The sequence below is a fragment of the Neolamprologus multifasciatus genome, chromosome 14 (genome assembly GCF_963576455.1).
Source record: "Neolamprologus multifasciatus chromosome 14, fNeoMul1.2, whole genome shotgun sequence".
Classification (NCBI taxonomy): Eukaryota; Metazoa; Chordata; class Actinopteri; order Cichliformes; family Cichlidae; genus Neolamprologus; species Neolamprologus multifasciatus.
This window is the reverse complement of record NC_140452.1, coordinates 4,606,210-4,622,602: the sequence shown is the minus strand read 5'-3', so window position 1 is coordinate 4,622,602 and position 16,393 is coordinate 4,606,210. Positions and strand designations below refer to the sequence as shown.

At 42.1% G+C, this 16,393-nt stretch overlaps 1 protein-coding gene and 1 long non-coding RNA gene across 2 annotated transcripts in view; one reads left to right on the top strand and one right to left on the bottom strand.

The window, feature by feature from the left end:
• Positions 1-6,116, top strand: part of LOC146503279 (uncharacterized) — an 18,217-nt gene extending 12,101 nt beyond the window's left edge. The window contains exons 12-15 of the mRNA XM_085131692.1: positions 918-1,077; positions 4,725-4,887; positions 5,015-5,065; positions 5,156-6,116. Coding sequence (XP_084987818.1) covers positions 918-1,077; positions 4,725-4,887; positions 5,015-5,065; positions 5,156-5,454 — 673 coding nt within the window. The 3' untranslated portion in view covers positions 5,455-6,116. The remainder of the gene's footprint in view (positions 1-917; positions 1,078-4,724; positions 4,888-5,014; positions 5,066-5,155) is intronic.
• The window catches only part of LOC146503276 (uncharacterized), a 195,439-nt gene that overhangs the window by 113,541 nt on the left and 65,505 nt on the right, over positions 1-16,393 (bottom strand). The gene's annotated exons all lie outside the window — the stretch shown is intronic.

Genomic DNA, 16,393 nt, shown 5'->3' with positions numbered 1-16,393 from the left:
AACAACTGTGCCCACATAATCTCCTCTGAGATTAATAAAGCAAATCATTTACGTGACAGGCAGACATACCGAAGGTCTTTCCCACCTATTTTTCCTTTCAATGCATCGAGTTACTGAAATAATTTCTCTGCCTCACCACTCGGCGTCTCTGTCTGGGCTTGGTGCTTTTTCAGTTTAAGTTTATTGTTGAAACCTGTGCATGTGCATGCTTGTCATGACTCCAGTGTTCAATGAATGTACTTTCATATTCAGTAACTGCATTTATTGCAACATTCAATGTTTTGTATTGCCATATGTGCTGGAACCAGTGTTAATGTATGAATTATCATACAACTCAGTAGCTATTCATATCCAGGTCTCAGTTGCTGTTTTATGGTAGGCTTTGTAACAGTTGAACTTGCTGAATCTTGGCGGCTCGTAAGATGCAGTAACTATCAGAGCTTGTTTTCACGAATTTTGCTGCTAGTTGTGGCGATACCAAAAGAAGATCATATTTATTTTTATGTCTTTCTTTATTTGTTATGTGTCATATGTCAATGAGAGGAATCTTATAATAAAAAAAAAAAATAAGTTAATGAACATTGCTCATTGCTTTTTAAAACATAATGCATTGTTTTTCCTTTTTTTAATCCCTGGAGAAAATTATCTTATCAATATTTTGCATTACTTTCTAACGTGGCATTAGACCCATGACCATATAATTACTAGTTAAGAATACAAACCTTAAACTACAGAGCCATATAGACGCAGATCCAGCAACTCTGATGATGTTCTGTTTTTTTCAGTGCACAAATGAAGACATTCTTTTATGCTAACATTTAGCAATACACATATAGACTAATGTAATTCGCCCTCTTATGAACATATTTATCACTCTTCTTATTTGATATTAATTTGTCCCTCTGTTTCCCAACCAGGCATCTCAAATCAGAAAACATTTACTGCTGTGGAGTCAAAGCCTACAACATTAAAGACCCAAAGATGAAGTGCTGTGCAGGAACACTGTACAATCTGACATCATTAGACAAGCATGGAGGGGACGCACAATGCTGTGGATCCATTCTGCAAAGGCCACAGGTAAAGTCAGTGACACAAATGGCAGCAACAAATCATTTTGTATTTTCTACTATTGTTATGCGCAATTCTGACAGGCTTCATCTTGCTCTTGTGGTCATTTTAAAAATGTTGTATACAAAACATGATTTAGCTACTATAAAAGCTACTTTTGGCTACTCTCTTATTCACGAGGGATTATCACAGTGACTAGTATACCTCGGCAGATTTTTATGCCTTTTTGTGTGAAAAAAATGAAGGATAATGTTTAAAGAAAGGAAACTTATAACTGATAGAAAATGATAAGACAGGAGAAAAACCCTGAGGCAACCAGCAGGTCCATACCACTATGCAATTGAAGTATTATTTACTGAACAGAAGCTTTGTTTGAAGCTTTGTTTAACAGCATGTTAGAATGCATTTGGTCTCTGACTGTCTGTATTGTGAAGAGCTTAAAGACATTGTAAACAACCACGGCAGACCCGGGTGCAAATTCATGCTCTGCGGCATACTTGATTGACTCACACGGTTGCTGTCCACAATACTCACAGAGCTGCAGCTCTCCCGCTGCCCGCTCAACATTATCACAACAACCCCCACCACAGGACCCAGTACAATATTTATATCGGCGGGGCGTGATTGCGAATGCCGTGCAGGTGCGTCCGCCTCCTCTGCGCGGCACCGCAGGCCACGCCCCGCCACATACCCCCATCGCCCGACTGAGGCCGGGGAACCATCCGGCCGAACCTACTCCCCCCACCGCGCGCGGGAGAGGGGATCAGCCCGGACCGTCGGCGCCCCCGGGCCCTGGCCAAGCGACGGGGAGTTGTGAGTTCAGGTGGTCGCCCGCGAACCCAGCAGCGTCGGCGAAGCTGGTCCGGAGGTCAGCTGCGTGGCAGGTGGACGCGGCGCGGTCGGCACGGTCGTGCGCCCCGGCTCGCAGGCGGCTGGGCAGTTGTCCGGCAGGTACCGGCCTCTGGTGGAGGTGAGGCCGCTCTGCTCACCCCGCCGACCTCGGGCTTCGGTGGCGCGGACTCCCCTAGCACAGGCCCCTCCGACTTATCCCGCGGCTTCTCCGTCCCTCCCGGCTGGAGCGGCACCTCGGGCGCCGCCTCCGGTGCCGTCTCTCCCGGCTGGAGCGGCTCCTCGGGCCCGGCCTCCGCCGCTGCCTCTCCCGGCTGGAGCGGCTCCTCGGGCGCCGCCTCCACCGCTGCCGGCTCCTAGCGCCGGCTCCACCGCCTTCTTCCGGGGCGCAGGAACGGGCACCGGGCCCTGCCGAACCCCAGCGGCTCCCACGCGAGGTGTGGGGACAGGCGCTGTGGCAGGCTGCGTGCTAGCTGGTCGCAACCTGGGGGCCGGCACGGGCGCCTGCACGGACTGGATTTCCTCCACTCCAGCGCCATTGGGGATTGCCGGTGGGGGCGGCGGTGGTGTCGGGCAGGACCGGATCAGCGCCGCCAGATATTCCATCCTCTGCAGGTGCCGTTCAGTCTGCTCCTGCAGCTCTTCCCGCCTGCGGCGCCACACCGCCGCCTGCTCCCGCTGCGTGGCCGCCAGCTCCTCCCTCTGCTGGCCCTGGGTTTCGGCACCACTGTAAACAACCACGGCAGACCCGGGTGCAAATTCATGCTCTGCGGCATACTTTATTGACTCACACGGTTGCTGTCCACAATACTCACAGAGCTGCAGCTCTCCCGCTGCCCGCTCAACATTAGCACAACAACCCCCACCACAGGACCCAGTACAATATTTATATCGGCGGGGCGTGATTGCGGATGCCGTGCAGGTGCGTCCGCCTCCTCTGCGCGGCACCGCAGGCCACGCCCCGCCACAGACATATGAAAGGCAAGTTTATTTATATAGCACAATTCAACAACAAGGGGATGCTTTACAGAGACACAAAAAACAAAAACAAATAAAAAGCATGATTTAAAATTGATAGAAAAAAACAGCAGATAAAATCAGAACAGTAAATCAGTAGTTAAAATGTAAGCTTTGAAATTTAAGCTTAAAAGTGTGGATTTGGTGCTTTATTCAAATGCAGCTGAGAACAGGTGAGTCTTCAACCTGGATTTAAATAAACTGAGTGTTTCAGCTGATCTGAGGCTTTCTGGGAGTTTGTTCCAGATATATGGAGCATAAAAGCTGAATGCAGCTTCTCCGTGTCTGGTTCTGACTCTGGGAACTGATTAAAAACAGATCCAGAAGACTTGAGGGATCTGGAAGGTTCATACTGGGTCAGGAGGTCATTGATGTATTTTGGTCCTAAACCATTCAGAGCTTGAGAACCTTGGGGAACTCCACATGTGATACTTGTCTGCTCAGATGTGAAGTTACCTATTGATACAAAGTATTTCCTGTTTTCTAAGTATGTTTTGAACCAGGTTAGTACAGTTCCTGAAAGACCTGCCCAGTTCTCCAGTCGTTTGAGTAATATGTTGTGGTCAACTGTATCAAATGCTGCACTGAGATCCAGTAAAACTAAGACTGACATTTTTTCACTGTCTGTATTCAGACATATGTCATTGAACACTTTGGTCAGAGCGGTTTCAGTGCTGTGGTTCTGTCTAAAACCTGACTGGAAGGCATCATAGCAGTTATTCTGTTTTAAGAAGTAATTGAGCTGTTGAGAAACTGCTTTTTCAATGATTAAAAATGGGAGATTTGAGATTGGCCTGTAGTTGTTCATTTGTGTCTTGTCAAGATTGTCCTTTTTCAGTACAGGTTTAATTATAGCAGTTTTTAGTGGTTCTGGAAACACACGATCTGTAACAGGTCTGACTCCAAAGTCTTTGAGACCTTTTTGAGAAAACGTGTTGACAGGACATCTAAACAGCAAGAGGAGGAGTTCAGTTGAGCTAAGATGTCCTCCAAGTCTTTGCTGTTAATAGGGTGAAACTGTTTCATGGTGTTTAAACAGTTTTTCGGTGGACACAGTACATATCCTGAATCTGCTGTTGATGTACCAATTACTGATCTAATCTTTTGGATTTTTTCTATGAAGAATTTGGCAAAGTCATTGCAGGCCATGGTCGAGTGAAGTTCAGCTGCCACTGACACAGGAGGGTTTGTTAGCCTGTCAACTGTAGAAATTAAGACCCGAGCATTATGACTGTTTTTGGTGATGATGCCAGAGAAGTAGGACCTTCTTGCACTCCTCAGCTGTAAATTCTAATTGTGAAGTTTCTCTTTATAGATGTCATAATGAACCTGGAGGATAGTTTGTCTCCATCTGCGCTCAGCTTTCCTACACTCTCTTTTTTGATTTTTCACCAGTGTGGAGTTTCTCCAGGGAGACTTTTTCCTTCCAGAGATAACCTTCACCTTAATGGGAGCAATAGCGTCCATTACATTTAACATTTTAGCATTGAAGCTATTGACGAGGTCATTGACATACATATTATTTTAAAGAAGGATCTCTAATTTAAATACAGCTTATGTTGCACCATAACTATTATTATTAGGTTTTAAGCAGGTTTAAACTATAACTCAAGCAAGTCAAGGAAGTTTTTTTTTTTTTTTTACGACCATGTGTAAAAATTTAGCTGACCTGTAGCAACATCTTACCATGAATGTGAGATTGTGGACTGCCTGAATTAGCACAATGACTCAATGACTGCAAACGGTTGTGCTTTCATTAACCATAATTGATTATATATCTTCAAATCCAGGACATTTGCTGCTCAAGTGAGGACAAAGAGGTGCTGTACTCTGCCAAGACAGGGTTTAGCTGCTGTGGTCACCTCTACTATAACACCAGCCTGTGGTCATGCTGTGCTGGGAGGCTGAGATCGATCCATGAAGCAGGACAGGATCAGAGAAAGATGATAAAAGGTCTGTTTAGATGTTACACATTCTCTCCTACAAAGTAGGACTTAATTTCATGTCAATTTATCTTGATGGCACAACCTAGAGATCTCACTTTACCAATAATATGTCTATAATGTTCTTTTTTTTTTAGAATCCAGAGTTCTATCTGTGAATAATTTGAATAAAGCTAATCTTTGCAGAGGTATTATAAAAACATATTGGTAAAAAAAAACGATATTTATGAATTGATATGAATTTGTAGTGTAATATATTTGTGTATCTTTCTCCTTAGTGTACATTGGGGCTGTGGAAAGTGTCTCTCTGCAGAGCGTTGTGTTCAGGAATGTTTTGAAGGTCTATGGGATGAAGGCCAAAGTGAAAGCTCTGCCTTTGCCCTACGTCCTGGAAACAAATGATCGCTGTAGCTATCCTAAACTGATTCCTGGGAAGACCTACTTCTTTAACGAAGACAATATTTTCACTGGTTTCATCGATGATTCTTTTCTGCAGCCACTCCATTTCATTATTTCCAAGTGTTCACCTAGGATCACCACTCACCGAAAATCAACAAATATGTCTTTTGTATACTGAGCACTCACACTAAAGCTGAGTGTATGCTGACACCAGCCCAGCAGCCAGACCCTGAACTTCAAAATGTAACAAAGGCAATAATGAACAGATAGGCTGGTAGCATTATAACCTTCACTTCTAAATGTACATGTTTCTAAAGCAGATATATTGTGGGGATTACTTTGTCTTTGAGCTGGTTTTTAATTTTGCTCTCTGTAGTTTAAGATTCAAATCTAATTTTCAATATAAGGACTGTTTTTAATACTTGGAATCCTTAAAATGTCAATCCTTTCAGGACTGCATGAACTCTTTGGGACTTGTATATTGGACAATTGATAGGCATGCAGCTTTATGGCCAGATGAGGCCTGTTTCCTCATTGTTCCAAACAAAGCAGATAAATGATCTTGAGTTTATTCTATGTGTTGAATGTGGCTTTGATAGATTTACAGTGGAGCTCTCAATGTAAATCTATCAAACAGTGAACTTTCTTTTTAATATTCTGCTTTTTAAGCAGCCTTTAATTTATGCACCACAGAATAACTGTGGTGCATAAAGTAGATATTTGAAGCAATATTGATGCAACAGAGTTCAGTGGGGAGTCAATCTTTCATTATGTGAATTTATAGATGAAAATTATATCTGTAAAATGAAAATTAAACCAGCTAATGAATTAACTTCCTATCGTGTTCACTATCTTCTATATTTGTTACTCACTTTGACTAGTTGATACAGAAGATAAAGTCTTAAAACAGATGTTAACCTTTCCCAAGACCAGACATTGGCTATATCATATGACTCATTAAACTCATTAAGTTAGGACATTATAAAGCATAACTATTAAAGGTGCCACTAAAAGTCAAAAGATAGCCATAAACAGGAGGATATAGCTGATCAGTATATTTATATGTAAAATGGTAAATTTAATAGTTGCTCAGCCAGTCCACTCTGATCTAAAGTGGTGAACTGGCTACTGAAAGACCAGCATTACTCTTAGTTACTTAAAGCTTGATCCTGCATAGATAGCTTCAGACTAATTTGGCCTATGTCAGGCCCCTAAACTGTACCTAGTTATATTCCAAGTCCATTGGGAGTTGCTATAACAGGTGTGGTGATTAGATACCTGGCCTGCAAGTATGCTCAGGCCCCAGTTTTTGCCAGAGTAGGTGGACATTCATGGAGAGAGAGGTAGGACCAGGCGAGTCCTTTCATTCACTAGCTTAATCTGAACCCTGGATCGCCTGCTGGGTAATACTTGTAGATCAGAGATTTGGGCTTTTTAAACAGAGAGCCGATTCACACTTCCTTTATTGGGGTGCTGGTTCTGACAATCCACAAGATGATCTCCTATGGCAACCACTAAAACAAAGAGGATTAGCAACTACTTTCACATTTTAGTTAGAAATGCATGAAAAGGCAAATTCATTTTTAAATTTTTTGAAATGCAGTTTTCTGGATTTTTTTATTTTTATTTATTTATTTTTGTTATTGTTGTGTCATCTCTGTCAACCTACTATTGAAATGATAGAATGATCATTTCTTTGTTAGTGGGCAAACTTTCCCTGACTGTAAGATTTTACGTTCAAAATTACATAAAACCAGACAGAGGAAAAAAGGTCAAAAACATCAACATCCAAGCAAGAAAAAAAACCCAGCTTAGTCAGTCTAAATCACAGGTGTCGAACTCCAGGCCTCGAGGGCTGGTGTCTTGCAGGTTTTGGATGTAACTTGATACAAGACAGCTGATTTAAAGGCTAAATTACCTCCTCAACATGTCTTGAAGTTCTCCAGAGGCCTGGTAATGAACTAATGAACTAATGAACTAGGGGGCGATTGTGGCTCAAGGGTTGGCAGTTCGTCTTGTAATTGGAAGGTTGCCGGTTCGAGCCCCGGCTTGGACAGTCTCGGTCGTTGTGTCCTTGGACGAGACACTTCACCCGTTGCCTACTGGTGGTGGTCAGAGGGCCCGGTGGCGCCAGTGTCCGGCAGCATCGCCTCTGTCAGTGCGCCCCAGGGCAGCTGTGGCTACAATGTAACTTGCCATCACCAGTGTGTGAATGTGTGTGTGAATGGGTGGATGACTGATTGTGTAAAGTGCTTTGGGGTCCTTAGGGACAAGAAAAGTGCTATACAAGTACAGTACACATTTAATCATTTGATTCAGGTGTGTTGACCCAGGGTGAGATCTAAAAACTGCAGGGCACCGACACCAATAAGTATAAACTCTTAATAGAGTTTATTTATTTATTTCATTTTGTCAGTGTGGGGTTTTGCAGGCCTTAGTATACAAGACATCAAAGAATTAAAGCAGGGTAGAAGGGAGAGCCTTCAGTTTTCAGGCCCCTCTTCTGTGGAACCAGCTTCCAGTTTGGATTCGGGAGACAGACACTATCTCTACTTTCAAGATTAGGCTTAAAACTTTCCTTTTTGCTAAAGCATATAGTCAGTAGGGGTGCAATGATACACAAAATTCACGGTTCGGTTCGGTTCGATACTTTGGTGTCACAGTTAGATATTTTTTCGATACAAAAAAAATGTTCATGATTTTTAATTTGTCATTTATTAAAATTATAATTGTATATTTTAACTCAAAAGTACAGTTTTTAAATTTAATGTTGCTGAAACAACAAAGTAATAAAATAATAAATCCATCTGATTGAGAAATCCCTCATCTTTGGAAAAGAGAGTTTATTACAGAGAAATGTCTCTTTCCAAAATAAAAGCTATACTATACGCTTCTTCTGGGCTATATTCTCAGCAGCATATTAAACATATCAGGTCCCCATAAGGAGAATCATGTGCTAACGGCTGTCTAAATGACTCGGCTAAAGTTTGTAGCATGCATGCTTGTTGTTTTTGTCTGCTTCCACTTGTCTTTGCACTAGGATGATGTCGGAGTAAATGTGCAGTCATATTCGTTGTGTTCCCACTAGTGCTGTCAGCGTTAATCTCGTTGAAATGACGTTAACGCCACAACACGGCAAATCTCCATTAACGAGCTACCGCGGATCACCACGTGCTTGGGGCTGGGCGGCCAACACCTTAACGAGCTAACTGTGCTAATGCACTAGTTCCCACCAATGTAATTGAGCATTGCGTGGCACATCCGACATACTGTTTTACTTTAGTCCATGACACGCTTACCTTCAGGGTCACACGTCACATGAAAACCAAAATAGTTCCAAACGCCAGATCTGAATGAGGGTGGGGGAGGTTCAATTTGCCATGTTGCAAGGAGAGCTTAACTTCTGTCTCGCTAGCTTGCCCTGCGCTCAGTGAATCTGCATTCGACTACTCCGCCTAGGCTGCACTGTCGAGCGCAGATCCACTGAGCGCTCAACACAGACAGCATCGTCAGAAGGAAAGTTGATAAAATAAATTAAAAATTTTGTATTGTTCGATACATATGCATACGAACCGAAAGCACTGTATCGAACGGTTCAATATCGATACGAGTATCGTTGCACCCCTAATAGTTAGGACTGGATCAGGTGGCCCTGAATCTTCCCTTAGTTATGCTGCAATAGGTGGACTGCCAGGGGATTCCCATGATGCATTGAGTATTTCCCTTCACTCTCCTTTCTCACTCAACATGCGTTAACAGACCTCTCTGCATTGAATCATATCTGTTATTCATCTCTGTCTCTCTTCCACAGCATGTCTTTTATCCTGTCTTCTTTCTCTCACCCCAACCTGCGGCCAGCAGATGGCTCCGCCCCTCCCTGAGCCTGTTATGTTACTTTATGGAACAACTTGAATTTATCTTCTTTTCTAAAGTGCCAGATCCTCATTCATTTTGATGATAGAAATTTCCAGCTTTTATCTTTAATAGGTTTTTAGTTATCTGTGTAAAAACGTTGCCTTAGAAAAAATGGCCTGAAAGTAGGTTGATGGGCCGTTAAAAAGAAAAAAATAACTGAAATCAGTTCCTGTTTGTAGTGCAATAGACAGGCTGACAGATTCCTCCTATTAGTATATGTGAGACAAACATGTGTGTATGAATGAGAGAGAGCAGGGTGCAATGGTGAAGATGTAAGGAGCCCTTTATTTATTCCCTTTGTAAAGAGAAACACAGACAGAGCCGACGACTCTAAGATATTTCATTTGACCCATGTCCAAGTTAGTGTTCTCACTTAGCTGGATTTTTTTGTAAATATGCATCTTCTAAGGAGAAGCACAGACAGCTGTTGTTTTTTCTTTGAAATTGCGCTCATGTCCCTGACATGAGCGCAATTTCCAATTTCCCAAACTGAGGCAGATTTGTTAAATTAGTGGCTGTTATCTAATGGAAAATGGGTTATGGAGTAGTTCGACAGCCCAGGGTTGTCATGTCCTCCAGTTGTCCTGTGCTGGCTCACTCTTTTTGTCGTTCTCTTTCCTTTATTATTTTATCTCTTGCTCCCTCCATCTTTGGCAGTGTGTTTGTTAACACTCCTTGTATTTCCAATGGTTTCCCACCCTTGGAATAGGATACCTGGAATAAATTAACTCTTGTGTTGGTGATTATCTGTTTCCCTGCCTTCTACTTAAGAGGCAATGCCTGATCGTTGTTTGAAAAAATATTGAGTGAAGCTGTTTCCTTTACCTGTATGTTACTCTGTTTTTTCTCTGCAACGTTGTCTTACATTTTGTCCCTCTCTGACCCAGCATTTTGTTTTTCCTTGTGATATTTCTGTATTTTGGGCTATGTTTTGGTTCTTTAGTAGTCTTTATGTTCCCTGTTTTGCTCCCTGATTATTTAGTATTTTCCCCTTGTGTCTTTGCCCTCTGTGTGTCTGTGTTTTGTTTTGTTTTTGTGGTGTGAGTTCTCGTACCGTGTTTCCCTTCGTGTTTTAAGTCTGTTATGTTTTCTGTCTTCATTTTCAACACGTTCTCACTCCCAAAGCGTAGCATTTTATGCTAGGTGACAAATTGTCAACATATTACGTTTTCGGCTACCCACCACGTTCCTAAATGACGACCTCGGAAAAATGAGGAAATATGAGAACCGTATGGACTCAATCTACACATGTTGGCTCTTTTTCTTCAAATCGCTTAGAAACACGCTATTTAACATCATTAAAGTCCTGGTTAAGATCAGGAAAAAGGTTATGGTTAGGGCTAGGGATAAGGTTAGGTTTAGGGCTGGAATACAGGGCTGGAACGTCTATTACCGCGGGAGCGTCATTGCACTGGATTTCGCCCATAACCCGCCGCGTCCCATAAGAACGCCGAAGGTCTCCTTTCGCGTTCCTCAGGAACGCCGCGGGACGTGACAAAACATCAGCATGTTACGCCTCGGGAGTGAGAACGGGCTGTCATTTTCCCAGCCCGTCATGTCTGCCTCTCTCCCTTGTGCTCCTCTGTGTCCTTTCTTCCCCTCCAGCTTTGTCTTTTTGCTTCCTGTTTTACTTTGATAGTCTCCATCAGTGTCCGTCATGTTATGTTTGCTCTTCCCTTTTCTCATTATAGTTATCCGTGTCAGCTGTAATCCTGTGTGCTCCTGTGTTCCTCGTTATTTTTCTGGGTATTTGTCAGTCTCCCTCAGTTCTGTGTTGCGTCGTCCCTCATGGCTGTGCCTCTCTGTGTTTTAGTTTAGCATTTCCCAATGTAGTTTATTCTTTGTATATCTCCCACGCCTGCAATAAAGCAGTATTTTGAGTTCATGTTTTGGTTTCCACCTATTCAATTCAATTCAATTCAATTTTATTTATATAGCGCCAAATCACAACAAAAGTCGCCTCAAGGCGCTTCATAGATACAGAGAAAAACCCAACAATCATATGACCCCCTATGAGCAGCACTTTGGCGACAGTGGGAAGGAAAAACTCCCTTTTAACAGGAAGAAACCTCCGGCAGAACCAGGCTCAGGGAGGGGCGGGGCCATCTGCTGCGACCGGTTGGGGTGAGAGAAGGAAGACAGGATAAAGACATGCTGTGGAAGAGAGACAGAGGTAACATTTTCCCAGTTGCCCAAACGACCTCAACTGGCTCCTTTTGATGTGACAGAGTAGCAGATATACTCTGAGCGCTGCCTTAATGAACAAGCTTCTTACTCTGTTCCTAAGGCTGACCCTTTCAGAGGAAGCCCATTTCTCACATTTAAGTCTGTGACCCTTTTCTTTTTATCACTAGCTACAGTTCAGTAGCTATAAGTCAAGGTAACACATCTCTTTCTTTACCACAGCAGATCATACACCAATCAGTTTGTCAGTCTCCCATTCCACTTTTCCCCTGACTCATGAAAACCACCAAAATACCTGAACTACATATACTGGGGCAGCAACACATTTCCAACCTTTAGTAGACACTCCACCCTTGTCCAGCTGACAACCTTAGAGTTGTTTTTGTTGTCGAGGCTTACAGATGTTCATTTTCCAGCTACTTCATTCACTGTAGCACTGCCAGTTGGAAGCAACTGAAACGCACACACTACCCTGCTTGGCCTAGAATCTGTGACAAAAAGCACCCAGAGGAGTCTAACATCAAAGAGAAATTAGTATAATTTGCTGGTGAAGTGTACTAAACACACACTCCCTATGGTTGTACAAACATCCTGTAGCCAAACACACAAATCTCTCTTTCTGTCTTTCAGTGAATTTCTTAATTTGTTATTTCTAACAAAATCAGGACGTGTTTAAAAACTGCAATCTCATGTATCCAGTCAACCAGGGGCCTGTTCCAGAAATGATTGCTTAGTGAACTGAGTCTGGCCCTAAACTTGGTTAGTGTTGACTGAATTACATCTGGTCACGTCTTCTGGAACTGAAAACCATGTTTCCCTGAGGTAGGTCTGTGGGTTGACGTTCTGTACTTTCCATAAAGCTCCTGTTTTGGTCATTAGCCTGCCTTCAGAGTTAATTTGAAGTTGCTGCTGTTGAGTAAAATATTTATTTACTAAAAGTAACTCAAATATGAAACAGTTATCAAATTGAAAATTGAAATTAGTGCAGTGTTAGCATATCACCCACAAAACTTTGTGCAAATTTGCCTCATTTAGTAAATCTGACCGAGGCTTTGGCTGAGAGAGTGATCCCTGCTGTGTGGATTCACCACACCTTAACCCTGGAGAACCCATGGGGTCAAATTTGACCCCATGGGTTCACACCCATTCAATCAGGTTGTGGTTTGCCAAGATGCATTAATACATGGGTTGATACTGGATGTACTTGAATGTGTTTCATAGAAAGAAGGTCATCATTGTCCTTGACTGAAGCAGCCTGTGGTATAAGAGTACAATCTTGGAGTTCTTGCAGTTTTTATATCTACTTCTGCTCATCTACATTTTTCTGTAGAGGTTTGGGGGCCGTTTAGCAAGTTCAGTATAAGATATCATAGTTTCTGTTTTCTAAATTATGTTAATGACGTCTTTCCAAAAAAAAAACCCACATTAAAGAGGCTGCTAGCAGATGCTGTACAAGAAAATTTTATTGAAGACATCAAAGGCAAAACAAATCAGACAGATACATCTCTTCAAAGCAGAACTTCAGGTTGTGAGTTGAGATAATCTTTGGCTTGGCGAGCCCGTTCTCACTCCCGAGGCGTAACATGCCGACGTTTTGTCACGTCCCAGGGCGTTCCTGAGGAACGCAAAAGGAGACCTTCGGCGTTCTTATGGTACGTGGCGGGTTATGGGCGAAATCCAGTGCAATGACGCTCCCGCGGTAATAGACGTTCCAGCCCTAACCATAACCTTTTTCCTGAGCTTAACCATGACTTTAATGATGTTAAATAGCGTGTTTCTAAGCGATTTGAAGAAAAAGAGCGAACATGTGTAGATTGAGTCCATATGGTTCTCATATTTCCTCATTTTTCCGAGGTCGTCATTTAGGAACGTGGTGGGTAGCCGAAAACGTAATATGTTGACGATTTGTCACCTAGCGTAAAATGTTACGCTTTGGGAGTGAGAACGTGTTGGGCTTGGCAATCACAGCATTACAAAGGTGCAAACAAGCACTGACTCATTTTGGAACTTAGATAACTTTCCTCCCAGATAAACATGATTACCAAATTTACAACCTCCCCTGCACCACTTTACTCTGGCCTATAGGGCTAGGCTTTAAAATCAGCAGTAAGTTAGTCTGATAAACAAAGTGGCCTGGGGGCAACTGCATTTTCCTGAGATATCAGAGAACATTTCATTTATATAGCTAGTGCATATAAATGAAAATAAGGAGGTGATTATTAGAAGGAAAGCAAGGACAGCCCCAGGCAACGATCAGCTGGTAGGTGGGCGTTGCTGACACACAATGGTGTGGGTAATGGGGGCCATATGGGCTATCTGTGAGGCATGATAACGGTAAGAGGTGTCTTTTACAGACTTGTTATTCAGTATACAAGACTGAAAACCAAGGGTGATAGAGCTTTTGCTACTGTGGCCGCCAGACTGTGGAATTCTCTTCCTCAGAACTTAAGATCTGCAGACTCAGTGATTACTTTTAAAAAAACAGCTAAAAACACATCTTTTTAAAATTGCATTTTGTTAACTTTTGACTGTTTTTGTTTTTTTTACCTTGTAAAGCACTTTGTGATCTTTTATCTAGAAATGTGCTATATAAATAAAATTTTACTTACTTACAAATAATTTTCATTTGCTGCCAGTTTCAAGAAAACGTCACTGAAACATGTATCAAGCTGTTTGAAAAAAATAAAAATAAAAAAATGGACTTTTATCAAACTCCAACAAACTCCAATTAGCAGCTTGAGGGCAACATCAAAGGAAAAATACGGAGCAGTACTATACAGTACTATACTGTATAAAAGTGTTCAGCCAACAAGAAGAAAGGAAAGCAAGGTTGCATTAAAAAACCCAAACAAAAAACCTTTTGCGTCAGCAGGATCTAACTTTTGGAAATAGTTTTGGGACTATTTCCAAACTGTTTATATCTTTAAGTTCCACCAGAGTGGACTAGTTAAAGGTGTGCTGGAAATTTGTACCTATAAAAGCTGCTTAATTACTGTATCCTCTAACACAATGTTTCCCAGCCACTGTCCCGCAGCATATAGGTGTGACGATGAAGATCGTCTGGTTCCACCTGATTAGTACTCTAAGCAATCGGCGTGAGTGAGGAGCGGAACAATTTTGCAAGAAACAGAGCACCTAAATGAGGTGAACATGGAATAACTAAATAATCGGTTTAGTTACTGGTATGAAAAGCATAAAAATGTTTAAAGCAGTAATTTCAGTGCCTGGTTGTTCAAGTGTTTGGCTATTTTTGAGGCTGCAGTCTGTGGAGCAGTCAAATTGTCCTGCTATAGACTATATAGACTATTTAATACTGCAAGAAATAACTGGTAGCTGTATGTATATAAATAGTGTATATACTATGTATAGTATATACCTGTTACATTGGTATAAATAATGGTAGCTACATAACTGCTAACAGAAGATAACAATAAAATATTTATTTGCTTGCTTTTATAAAGCATTTTTAAAATATGAATCATCCATCTACTAGCACTTAAACTAAGTTAGATGTTTCCATTTCTTCAAAGCTATTGCAACAGTCTTTATTTTTAGTTTTATGAACATGTGTGGACCACCATGACACTTACTGCGTCATGGTGAGTTCGCAGTAAGTGTCATGGTGAGTGCGCAGTAAGCAGATTGAGGCATTTTGTCGGTGTCGGTGAGGAAATCAGAGATCCGTTTCATCCAGTCTCCCACTCGTCCCTAGAGTTTATAATGGCAGCATTGTCTGATGAAACCCTATGAAAAACCAGAGATTTACTGACTCTTTCTTTTCCTGCAGTTTTCCTGAACCCATCATTTGTTCCAGACCTACAAGAAGATTGTTCCTGGCTGACTCACTGCTGCTTAACCTCTTAAGCCCCAACGCCCCCTGATACGGGGGCAAAAAGCAGGAGATCAGGTAGGCTTGGGGCTTAAGAGGTTAACTATAAGGGAAACACACCAGGATACTTTTAGATTATGCTTCAGGCTTAATTTCCTAGTAGTTATGTAATGCACATACAACAAACTTACAACTGTTACACTATGGTGTTGGTATCTTGATTTTACAGTCAGTGTTACACAGGGTCTGAGTGAAAAAGTGTTGAGCTGCTGTGACTTGAAGGCCTACAATCCGGTCAACATAATATGCTGCCAGTCAACCATAATAGTGACACCTGGACCAAAGGCTGAATGGTAAATGGTAAACGTTCTGTATTTGTATAGCGCTTTACTAGTCCCTAGGGACCCCAAAGTGCTTTACACATCCAGTCATCCACACATTCACACACTGGTGATGGCAGCTACATTGTAGCCACAGCCACCCTGGGGCGCACTGACAGAGGCGAGGCTGCCAAACATTGTGTTGTGGTAAAGGTGAGCAAACCTGGACAAATGAATGGAAAATGTCATGTTACAACCCAACTTCCAAAGAAAAAAGTTGAGATGATGAGTAAAACGTAAATACAAGCAAAATGCAAGCACAATAGCAAATCACATAAACCCATATTTTATTCACAAAATAACATAGTAAAAACATCTTTAAACTAACAAAATGTACCATTTTATGACAAACATTAGATCATTTTGAATTAGATGACTACAGCGCATCTTTAAAAAAATTCCATCAGGAACAACAAAAAGTCTGGATAAGTAAATGAAAATAAAAAGAAACAGCTGGAGGAATATTTTAGCAATATTTTCCTGGCCAGGGCCTTTCTGTGTGGAGTGTGCATGTTGTCCACGTTTCTGTGTGGGTTTTCTCTTACCCAAAGACGTGCAAGTTGACTGGTGATTCTAAAACTGCCCATACGTGTGAATGTGAGTGTGAATCGCTGTCTGCTTCTCTGTGTTAGCCCTGTGATAGTGTCACGGCTGTCGAGGCGAGCAGCGTGGTGTTGGAGGAAAAAGGACCCAAAATGCAGGCAGTGACTGATGATACGAGTGACGTTTATTTAAAAAGTGGCGGAGTGGCAAAACAGGCAATGAGGGACGACAAATAACTGAAGAAGCCTAAACTGGGAAAACTAAAT